This window comes from Myotis davidii, unplaced genomic scaffold, assembly GCF_000327345.1.
Source record: "Myotis davidii unplaced genomic scaffold, ASM32734v1 scaffold496, whole genome shotgun sequence".
Taxonomy (NCBI): domain Eukaryota; kingdom Metazoa; phylum Chordata; class Mammalia; order Chiroptera; family Vespertilionidae; genus Myotis; species Myotis davidii.
In genome coordinates this window covers 6,335,564-6,348,109 of record NW_006289398.1, presented here as the reverse complement: position 1 = coordinate 6,348,109, position 12,546 = coordinate 6,335,564, and the positions used below count along the sequence as shown (strand labels likewise).

Genomic DNA, 12,546 nt, shown 5'->3' with positions numbered 1-12,546 from the left:
TGCACTGGGGACACAGCCAGACACAGGGCTCCACCCGCCGGCCCTGCAGCCCTGACGGCCCACAGGATGCCTAGAGCATCGGCCTCCCTCAGTGGCGTGTCCTGCAGAAGCCCTGGGAGCGGGCAGGCGTCTGTGAGCCCCGGACTGTCCCCCCGAGTGCGCCCAGCGTGTCGTCGGCCCTGCACCCTGAGGTGGGCATTTTCTACTTCCTCTGACAGGAATGTTGGTGTATTCTTTTCAAACGCCAACAAAAACCGCTGAATAAGCCAGACCACAACAATTAGCTTGTGAATGCCACGTATGAGGCGTGAGACAGAAAAGGGAAATTAATTCCATTCACTTTCATTTGCAGAACTCATGTTATATTTGCTTCGGTGACAGAAATACAGAGAAACATCCATCAGCACTTCTAGTACTTGTGAAATATGTTACCTCTAGGACCCTGGCCCCCGGCCTGCGAAAGGTCTCTCTCCTCTAGTAACCGAACCCCAAACCCGACTTTAGCTCAGTGATTTTCCTACCGCCCATTTGTGTAAGAGCACAGCCACTGCCTGATCCGGCACCAGCGACAGGCCCGGCGTCGCTGCTGACAGGCGCGGGGGCAGGATAGCAGGATAGCAGACTCCGGGAACCAAGCGAGTTATGTGGGCACTGGGAGGGTCAAGCCTCCTCGCCAGGCTGGGTGCCCACATAGCTCGGGCGAAGCAGCATCAACTTAAACTGTAATTGAAGGGGGGAGTGGAGAACAACAGCTTTCCAGGAATTTCACTCTAAAATTCCCACGTATCTAGTATTTGGGGTGGTGGAGGGTGAGGTGCAGAATAACTGGAAAGTATCTTAGAACTTCTTAGAAAACACAATGGAGGAGAAATGTGTGTTCTGCATTCACTGGCAAAACAATTTTCTCCATGAAAATTATATGAAATGATTTAAACAAGCCAATAAGGTGAAAACGGTGGCACCTCCCACACCTGCCACAGCTGCCCCCTCAAAAGAAGTGCCGGCCTCGGTGTGAGGCACGGCCTGCCTGACGCTCACTCTTATCCACTATAGCTGCTACACAGTATTGTTCCTCTTACTTCCTCATCGGGGATTTGCCACAAAAACAAACTGGTTTGTGCTCCAAAAGTACAGCTGAAACTCAGTCAACAGAAATTTGAACACACTTTTCTAGAGAAAAAACTATACAGCAACACGATGTCCAAAACTCCCTCAGAGCCTGGTCAGGGGGCGGTGTGTGTGTGGGTGTGGGTCCCGAGAGCCCTTGTAACCCAGACCCGGGACTCCCTAAGCACGAGGGGACCCTGTCCCCCGAGGCAGTTACTCAGGCTCCCAGCGGAGGGCCTCAGACTCCCCTCTTCCCGGAGCCCGAGCAGCCGAGCTGGACGCTTCCCTGGCCAGACGGTGCTGGGAGAGCCATGGGAGGAGGCAGTGCCTCACCCTGCCCTGCCTCTCAGTTGTCTCCCCTGTTCACAGAGCGGGTGCTGGGTCCCCTTCTCACCAGAACTGCCCTGCAAGCCCAGTACTGGCCGTGCTTCCCTGGCCGTGCGGCAGGCACAGGGCAGTGACACATCTGTCGCCCCACACACTCCCCGCTGAGGTCAGGCAAGGTCATGCTCTGCCTGTGTCACCCTCACACGGCCACAAGTGTCCTCGCATGGCCTCAGCCACACCGTCTCCTCATTTCTGTGCCGCCTGCCGGTGATGTCGCCGTTTCAACTGCCCCGAGTGCTTTCTCGGCCCGAGTGCGGGCGGCTGTGACGAGCCCGCGTCGGAGATGCTTCCCTGGGCGTGAGTGACAGGCTGTTGGCCACGAGTTCAATGTCTGTGAGTCAACAACACGCCCTTACACAGACACACGTGAAAACAATGTATTGATTGTTTGACAAAATATTGTGATCCGAGGCTCCTAGGCACGTAAGCCTGTATTTCGCAGGAGCAGTGTTTCGGTGTGCGCTAACGGAGAGTTAATGCTGACGTACAGAGTACAGCCACTATGAGTAACGGGAATCAACTCTAACTGACAGACCTACAGACTCGGTGCTGTCGGGCAACTCTCCCCTCCCCACGCCCTTAAAACCAGCTGAGTTTTCATCTGCGATTCATCTAAACATTCTGTAAGTCTATATAAGTCTGAGTGCCGACTTCTCCTTTGAACTGGCTAGACCAGCATCTGTCTGGCTCCCCTTTCCATGAGTAAATAAATTCTTCAGCACATGCTCATTTCTCTCTGTGTTAGAGTCGTGGTTTTATCTCGGGGAACATTCTTTGTTAACAGAGTTGGCGGTTCTGTGGAGATGCCCCGCGGTCTCCGGCCAGCCCAGGCAGCCCTCACGGTGCGGGGCCCCGTTTAAGCCCAGGCCCGTCTTCCCCGGCTCCGGTAGGTGAGCACAGGAGAACTCTGCTGATCTCTGTTTTTCTAACTTGAATTCTGCTCTCTCCTACTCTTGGGAATTGGTTTTGCAGTCGGATCACGTGATGATTCCTTTCAATAGATGAGTGGTTTTAAAGATCCGTTCTCTGTTGGGTGAGAAGAAAACAGAACATCGGGTTTGTTCATCTTTTCTGTCTGCCTGAGCTGCAGTAAATGAAGAAGTGTGCTCACTGAGAGACAGCTCTACAGCATGGCCCTGTGGGTTTCCTAAGGCTGCGTTTCCTAACTGACCTGTAAATGCAGCTTCCGCAGCAGCAGCGGCAATGGTACAACTCTGCATGTAGGTCATGGAATGTGTTCTGTTTACAAGGGAGAAATAGTAAGGCTGTGAAGTGACTGTTCCAGAATGAGGAACACTCAGGACAAGACCTGAGTGGATATAAAAAGCTGCAAAAAGGATACTTAACTTCTCTTAGATTATAGAAAGCTAAAAGTGTGAAAAGCTATGAATTATTTAAAAATTTTAGCAAAATTGGCTCGATTTTGATGGGCTTGATTTACTACTTTACTGTTTCCTGCCTTCACCTACAATGTGAAGGGGTATTCGTTTTGTCTACTCTGCCTGGATTGCAAAGGTTTTGCGAATTATCAGGATGACCTTACGTGCTAACTTTTAGTCCCTGATGACTTGTGTGAGAGTTCAGGTTCTGCCCTGGCCAGGGAGCCAGGTGGCTAGAGTGTCGTCCCCATACACCAAGATTGCAGGTTCAATCCCTCGTCAGGGCACATACAAGAATCAACCAATGAATGCATAAATAAGTGGAGCAAAGAATCACTGTTTCTCTCTCTCACAAATCAATTTAAAAAAAGAGTTCAGGTTCTTAACAGTCACAATACCTTCTATGTTTATATGTCAGTTTTATTGTCACTTGGAAGTGAGCAGCCTAACACTGTTTCTTGGACACCCATGGCCCTATTCCTAGCTTAAGGATTCAATCTACTGACGACCTTCTGTCTTCCCCAGATCCCAGCCTCAATGTGAAATAAAATGAAACATTCCGAGTATCTGGGACTCCCCGAGGGCGCACAGGTGTCTCCTGCCGAGCTGCTAAGCAGGCGGTGCGGGAAGTGCTTAGGAACTGGACACCTGACTGGATGAGCTGCATGGGAAGGAGGAGCTGTCCAGTCAGAGGAGATGCCAGCGTCCGAGGCTAATCTGCGGGGGACATGCTAGCACGAGCGTCTCGGACGCTGTGTGCTATGTGCCGAGTGCCGGGAGCTGGCCGGGCCCTTCTTGCCCAGGACGGTTTCACACCAGAGCCCCGGCGCTGCTCTCCTGGCATCAGACAACCCTATAGCTATCAGTCACAACTTCAGTGATTTTAAAAAACATTAACTTGGCTGCATCTTTACTTCTTTAGTTTGGATCATGTACCTTGTAGGCCAGTATATGTCAATAAGGGGAATAAATATCACTTGTCGATGGAGTTTTATTTTTAGTTGTAATTTTTATTTAAGTATAGTTAGTATACAACATTATATTAGTTGTATTAGTTTTGAATGTACAACATCATTTGTTTTGTTTTGTTTCCCCAAGATTCCACACACAAGTGAAACAGATAATTGTCTTTTTCTGTCTGACTTATTTCACTTAACGTAATATCCTCTAGGTCGGTGGTTCTCAACCTTCTGGCCCTTTAAATACAGTTCCTCATGTTGTAACCCAACCATAAGATTATTTTCGTTGCTACTTCATAACTTTCATGTTGCTGTTATGAATCGTCATGTAAATATCTGATCTGCAGGATGGTCTTAGGCGACCCCTGTGAAAGGGTGGTGCGACCCCCAAAGGGGTCGCGACCCACAGGTTGAGAACCGCTGCTCTAGGTCCATCCATGTTGTCTCAAATGGTAAGATTTCATTCTCTTTTAGTGCTGCATAATAGTCCATCTTCATTATTCATTCATCTATCGATGGGCACCTGGGCTACTTCCATACCTTGGCTATTATAAAAGCGCTGCAATGAGTGCAGGGTGCATACATCTTTTTGAATCAGTGCTTTCCTTTTCTTTGGATAAATGCTCAGAGGCAGAGCAGACGTAGTTTTTGCGGGTTCTCCATGCTGCTTTCCATCCTGGATGCACCAATTTGCAGCCCTACCAGCACATGTTGTTTGTTGACTTTTTGATAATGGCCATTCTGACTGGGGGAGGTTACACAGTTTTAATAATATATAGGCATTTAGGATCTACTCCACACGTAGTCAATCTCTTTTCTTGGTATTCTTGATATATTTTTGGAATATCCACCCTATATGTTTGGCATATTTATGGTATATTATGTCTCAGAATTACTATGTCATATCTCGAGGGGTTTTTTTTCTATAAAGATTATGTTGCCCGGCCAGCGTGGTCCAGTGGTTGAGCGTTGACCTATGACCCAGGAGGTCACAGTTCCATTCCCAGTCAGGGAACATGCCCAGGTTGCAGGCTTGCTCACCAGTGGTGGTGGTGGTGGGGGGGGGTGCGAGGCAGCCTATCAATGATTCTCTCTCATCATTGATGTTTCTCTCTCTCCCTCACCCATCCTCTCTGAAATCAATAAAAATATATATTTAAAAAGTTATGTTCATCCATTTTTATAAATTAGATGACATTCACTGTCTTCTTTGAAAATAGGCTTAAATGATTGTTTGCAGATATTCTGTCCATATATTTTTTGAATGACTTACGCTGCATTCTTATGAACTCACACACCTGACTTCTGAAATCCATTATTAATGTTAACTATATAGCCACTTTAAGTCTTTTATTTCATTATTATATGAGTTTCCACTTTGACTCATACTGGTGCCTGAAGAATACATCTACTTCTTTAGTATAAAATGTAGACTTTTCTAGGTTGAATAGATTTTCCTCTTATATTCACCAAAGATAATATATTAATGAAATATTTAGAATGTACACATACTAGTAATACATATCCTTGTATATTGCTAAGTACTCTAGGTCAGTGCTGTCCACACATACAATTTAAACTTTTCTAGTACCATATTAAAAAATGACTAAAAAGAAACAGGTAAAATTAACTTTAAAATACTTTCCTAACCCAATATATATCCAAAATATTATCATTTATTATGTAATCAATATAAAAATTATTAGATATCTTATTTGCTTTTTAATACTAAATCTTTGCAATCCAGTATGAATTTTACATCTCAATTAAAACTAGTCATATTCCAAGTGCTACCCAGTCACATGTGGCTACCATTTTGGACAGTAGAGATCTATACAATTAATTCTGAAGATCTACCAGCCCCACAGTATCACAGAAAAAACATTGTGCTAGAAATCTAGAAACGTGGCCCTATGCTAGGCGAGGTGACTGATTTTGGTCTTGCTGTATTAACTCCCAGGTTTTAGTATACTTACAAGAGTTTGGAACAAATAACAGGTTGGAAACAACTCTAAAGTTATAAAATGATCAGCTCACTAGTAAGTACACTGAAATATACTTCAGGGTGTGAACCCTTAATACACTCAAATTATTAAAATTACAAATTAATTTTAACAGAAAAACTCTGTGGTTGTGTTTTACAAACACACTAACCTGTAAGAAATTGCTAATGATTCTCCTACAATTTTCTTTTCTCAGATTTCTAACTAGAGGGAATTAACAGTTCTTCTAAAAGGCATAACAAGTAGCCAAATTAAAGTACCTTGTACAAAATCTTAAAACATGATCCGGAGAATAATTTATGACATCACTAATATTTATTGAGCACATTAAAAGACAAAGATGGGCCAGACGGGGTGTTTCCCTGGCAGTGCTTATAAGCCAGTCGGCAGGATAAAATATTCCAGCTGAGTACTAGCACTATGCCGCCCTTAACTACTGATCCCAAAGCCTAGCCACCGCTGCCGGCATACCACAGCGGCTCACCACGCCTTACGGAATACATGCCAATATGTAAAGTACAAAACCACACTACCAGGTTATTGAGGAGGCTAGACTAAGGAGAGCGCGCACCCAGTGAGGGTGGGGAAGGGGATAAGAAAAGGGTCAGGAAGGCGATCAAACTTACAATGTATTTGAAGACTGAGCTGGCGGTCACAGGCAGGGACGGTGAGGAGGGAAACGTGAGGCTACAGGTGGAGGAAAGCAGCTCTGGGGCAAAGTGAGATAAAGCTAGTGAGTGCTTAGGGGACAAGCTACTGCTTATGTTGTGAAGAACTCTGAATAATCAGCCGAGTTGGTCTAGTAAGCATAGACCCTTCAAGATGTTTGAACAAAGAGCACTTTTGGATTTATATAAATGTCAGAGAAGAAAAGTTCTTAGTACTGAGGCTGTGTACGTAACAGTTCAGACCAGGGGTCAGTAAATATTTTCTGTAAATAACCAAATAGAAAGTATTTGTAGACTTTGGGGACCATATCGTCTCTATTACAATTATTTAATTCTACTATTATAGCGGAAAAGCAGTCATAGACAATGCATAGATGAACAAATATGTCTGCACTCAGATAACATTTGCTCACCCACTTAATGGTATGCGATCTTGTTAATTAACAAAATGATGTGAGGTGTGAGGGGAGCAGAGATCCATTTACGTGTCCCCCCATTAGCCACTTAAACAAGAGGGCAAATCAGAATGGAGAGGTTGCTAGGCAATTTGAAAAGATCCTTCAGCCATGATGCTGTACCATTCACTGGTGTTTGTTTAGAGTTACTGTCATAATAGCTAGAGAAACAGAACTTACCTACTTAAGATATATAATGCTAAATGTTAAATGCGGCAGAACACAAGTGAATTCAATGGTGAAATAACCATCGAGGACTTTCCCAAGAGATAAGAGTGGCTTCAAATTCTTGAGTAGAGAAATACATTTTAGAAAGTGAGTAATTTCACCAGATAACAAGTATCCATTATGTAGGTTTTGTGAAAAGCAGTGACTAAGACAGATATAAATCCTGCTGCCTTGTTCAATTCCTGATCCACTGTGAGCCTGGAGTTTTATAAGGTACTATCCATTATGCTTTTTCAAGTTATTCTGTCTATTGGCTGTAATAATGCTCCCCAATTTTCTTTCCTGGGGAGACAGACATCAGATTGGAAAAGCACCTGATTTCAAAAGCAGCAGTGGCTAGTTCACACCTGCAATTCACATGTGCCCTTGCGACCCCTCAGAGAGAACTAAGAGAGATGTAACAGTTTACTAGCTGTCCTGTTATTAAACTCACATTACAGACCTCAAAGGATGACTTGCTACAAGTAGGATGAGCATCAGCAGAACCGCTTTGGATGAGCTCTACTCAGTGAAGGGACATGAACATGGCCCCCGATGTGCCACCTGGGCCTGGGGTCATTCTGAGCTGAAGGCCATCCTGCCCAGCAGAGACAGGAACCCTCCCCGCCCCCTTAGCCACCTTCAGGTAGGTGGCTGAGCCCAGAAAGACAGCGATTCCCCGAAGAGACTTTCATCTGAATAACCTACCTGCAGGGCAGGGCAGACATCCGCTCTCAGTGTCCTGTGAACTACCCTCCTCCCCCTGAAGCCCAGGCCCCCTCCCACTCCTCAGCTCAGGGCGGCACAGAAACCTCAACTCATGACCTGTCCTTGGCCTCACATTCTTATGGACCCCTGTACGTAATGCTTAAATCTTTTTCCTCCTGTCAATCTTTCTTATGTTAATTTTATTATTAGAACCTAGATAGGTAGATAGCATTTTTTTCTCCCCAACAACAGCTTAATAATGAGAGCAATGTTCATTTTAAATCAAAATGATATTTTAAAGACTAGGACCACTTTGAGAACAATTATGCCATTAAAAATTGTCCAAATTGCCAAAAATCAATTTGTTAATCATGAATTATACTTATGTGATTTTAAAAAAGTTTTTATAAGTCTACTACTAATAGGATAAATGTATGTACTATTATATAGCTACTTAACTATGTTCTAAGCACTTTCCTTTTACTTAACACATTCAATCCTCACAATTCCCACTGTACACAGGAGAAAATGGAAATACAAGGTCTACAAATAGTAAGAAACCCAATATGGATTCACACCTAGGCAGTGTGGCTTCAGACTCCTGGTCTTAAGTAAATGATACTAACTTGGGGTGAAAAGCAAATGTAAATAACTTGTGTAGTTCTTTCACATTTACACGTCAAATATGTTAGATAACACTGATAATCTTTTATACTTATACTAGTGGCCTGGTGCACAAATTTGTGCACATTGAAAGAAAATTAATTAGAAGAAATATTTTAATATCGCTATTCGCCCTTTCTCTATAGTAGAAGTGTCAACCAAAGTAATGATTGACAATAACAGATCGAAATACACGCATGCGACTGGCGCCAGCGAGAGCTTTATATGTATTGTGAATGCATGAGTCAACTTAGCCTTTTATAGATATAGAACAAACTTGCTTAATTAGACACGTCTCCATTTTCTTGCTAATGAAAAGAAAATAGGATTCCACTGAGTCTCCTATCTTCCTACTCCAGGACTTCTGTGAGGATCAAATGAGATGAGGCATGGAAAATGCTTCACAGACATTTGGTTACAGTGTAAAGTATTTCCACCTGGCTATAGAGAAAGTTGTGTTCCTGGGCTGAAGAAACTGCAAGGAGGCTACTTGCTAGGGAGAGGAAGCTGGGCATTGCTACGTGACATCATTACCCAGATGGCCAGACACTTAGCATATTAGCCTTTCATACACACACACACACACACACACACACACACTCTCCCTTATAGTATGTATATATATACTCCCTTATAGTAGATTGCTTAAATAGGTATTATTTCATTCACATAGATAACTAAGTTAGATCAAATTCAACCTGACCAACTAGAACAACAGCATGCGTTAGGTACAAGTATATAGTAGTGCACTTCAATCCTAAAGAGACCAACAGCAGAGAGCATTACCCAGTGTTTACTGTGTACTGGACTAGGTACACCATGAAATAAGACTGCTATTTCAACACGAAATTAATTCAAAATCGTATAGCTTCGAAGTGGCACAATTAGGATTAGAATTCATACTGGCCTAACTCCAAAGCCTCTTCTCACTACTGTGTTGCATAGCTCAACAACAGAAAATGAGGAAAACAAAAAGACATTTTGTATTTTCTCGACAGCAAGATCAACATACACCATGAGCCGCTTAGCGCTGGGGAGGGATTCTTTCTGAGGGATGTGTCACTGTGCAGTGATGTCCTCACTGTGTGCACATCCCAGAGGCATCACACAGACCAGGATGGTGCGGCCCACTGCAACCTCGGTGGCATGTGCAGCCCACTGCTCCTGTGCAGCACGCTATTATACTGAATACTGTTGGCAGCGGTAACTCAAGGGTATTGTGTATCTACTACACACAGAAAAGGTGCAGTGAAAATACAGTATAAAAGATAGACAGACTGACCACAGAGTGTGGAGGACTGGGAGTTGTGCTGAGGGGGTGGGTGGATGAGCGAGTGAGAGGCCTTGGCCATTACTGTCTTAGACTAATGTTATAAAATGATGCAACCAGAGATGATCGAGAGGGAATATGACAACGATAACTATTTTGAAATAACTGAAGAGCTATTACGTAGAGTAAGAGACATGGGATTCTGGCTCAAAGTAAGAAAGGAAATCGTACGGAGGTGTCAAACTGAAGGGTCAATTAGACTGGAGCACCAGGCGTGAGAGGTTTGCAGGGACTCATCAGCAGGGCAGGAGTCAGACACAGTTCACTCCCTGCCTCTGCTTCAGGTGAGAGCAGTTTGGCTTTCCCATGTTTTGTGGGCATTCCGTGTTACATTTTTTTCTTTTTTTTTGGAAGGGGGTGCCCTCCTGCTGTAAAATTCTTAAATCCAGTGGATTAGATAACATTGAAAAATTTCTTCCTACTCAAACTCTATATTCCTGACTGGTTTTGATTAATGTTAAGAACATAAACTCATATCTTCCTTTTAATTGTTAAAGTCAAACAAAAACAGACAGAGCATACCGTTTTTTTCTGCGAAGGCCACTGCATCTTCTTTGGTGCTGAAGGTTAGAACCATGTTGGACAAGGGATCGGCCCTGAAAGAAACAATTTTTTTCCAGGATTTAACATTAAATTTTGGCTGAAAAAACAATCAATACTTAAAGTAAAATGTTTAGAATATAAACAATTGCTGTAATAATAAATAAGTACAGTGCTGATGAAATATCTTATTTGGAATAAACTCTTTAAAATTCTTCCCTGGCGGAGTATCAGATTGCTAACTGCTCCTCAATGAGACTGTATATTCTGAAGGGGACCGTGCCTTCTGGGACAGTGATTTCAAACTGGTCCCTGGGAAACCCAGACGCGGACAGAAGCTTTGACCCCTTCCTTCTCTGCATTAGCGATGCAGACGGAGAGGCCCGCTCCACGGAGGAGGCTTGGCGTCCGCGCGAGACGAAATCACCGGAGGATGGGGTGGGAAGGCACAGACAGGCCTGGGCGCTGAGCGCGTGTCCCGCTGCTGCTGGTCGCCTGGCAGGAATCTGCCGGCCACGTTCATGCCACTCTTCCTCAACCACCTACAAATCACTCGTTTTGACTTTTGAAATCTAATGACTTTTCTCATTCTCCAAAAGGACATTTATACCCCAAACTGGCATATTAATAGATCAGAGGTTCACCAAAAGACATGTACAAGAATCTCCATTTTATTTTATGCATAATAGCCCCAACTGAAAACTAACCAAATGCTATCAGTAAACAGTGCAATGGATGAATTTTGCATAGAGATGAACACATTAAAATTTCATGTGACTTAACAAAAGATCATCATAGCATTTCAACCACTGGGTATGGAAAAAGTTGTTCCTCATAAATTTCTTTAGTCTCTACAAACATGTGATTTACAACACTTCCATGAAATATACAAATCTAAAGATACAAAATACCTAAAATCGTGCCTCTACTTCATTTTGCCAAGCAAAATGTAATTCTATTTAAATTTCCACATGAGATGTTTTTAACAAACATTCTCCCAGTTACATCGACAGGAAAGAAAAGTCGAATGTCACGCTTTTCTAAGTGAGACTACTGAAGTGATAACGATCTGCAGCTCGCGCCTGGGCACACATGACATTCTAGGAGGCCCAGGGAGAGCGGAGGCTTCTCGCTTATCTGGCTGCTTCTCTAGCAGCAGCTTTTATTCAACTCAAGGCCGTCCTGCTGGTTAGCGTTTGGGCCACATTCCACAATGGAGATTTAGGTCACTGATTTCACTGGGGCCACAGGATTTATGACCACTTTTCCCAGTGCACCATGCATTTATTAGTCACACATCTCAGAAACTTACCAGTTTCCTTCAGAATAGCCAGTACCTAATCTTATCTAGTCTTCTCCCCTTACAAACAAAAACATACCTTATTAAGAAGTTCTAATTTCAAATAAGTGAAGTGTTACTAATTATTAACACTACATACCCAGTGCATCTTAAACTAATGCAAACAGCTTGGGGGGAGGGGAGGTGCTAACAGCGCTCACAATGTCAGCCATTTTTTATCTAATACAGAGTACTTTGAAAACAACTGTCTAGGGCAATGATGGCGAACCTTCTGAGCTCAGCGTGTCAGCATTTTGAAAAACCCTAACTTAACTCTGGTGCCGTGTCACATAGAGAAATTTTTTGATATTTGCAACCATAGTAAAACAAAGATTTATATTTTTGATATCTATTTTATATATTTAAATGCCATTTAACAAAGAAAAATCAACCAAAACAATGAGTTCGCATGTCACCTCTGACACGCGTCATAGGTTCGCCATCACTGCTCTACATCATCATGTCATCAAGAAGATACAAATTAAAACAATGAGATACCACTATACACCTATTAGAATAACCCAAATCCAGAACACGGACACCACCAAATGCTGGTGGGGGTGTGGAGGAACAGGGACTCTCTCACCTTTTGTTGGTGGGGCCAGCCGTGAGCCCGGCTTCTGGCGGAGCAGCCTTCCTCCTGTGGGAGTGCACTGATCACCAGGGGGCAGCTCCTGTGTTGAGCGTCTGTCCCTGGTGGTCAGTGCACACCATAGTGACCGGTCGACCGATCGTACTGCTCATAATGGTCACTTAGGCTTTTATATAGATAGATATGTCTACATCATAGAACGCACTGAT

At 43.6% G+C, this 12,546-nt stretch overlaps 1 protein-coding gene across 1 annotated transcript in view; it reads right to left on the bottom strand.

The window, feature by feature from the left end:
• The window catches only part of NDUFS4 (NADH:ubiquinone oxidoreductase subunit S4), a gene marked incomplete at its 5' end in the record, with an annotated part of 38,371 nt that overhangs the window by 1,921 nt on the left and 23,904 nt on the right, over nucleotides 1–12,546 (bottom strand). Inside the window, one exon of the mRNA XM_015562610.1 lies at nucleotides 10,389–10,462. Coding sequence (XP_015418096.1) covers nucleotides 10,389–10,462 — 74 coding nt within the window. The remainder of the gene's footprint in view (nucleotides 1–10,388; nucleotides 10,463–12,546) is intronic.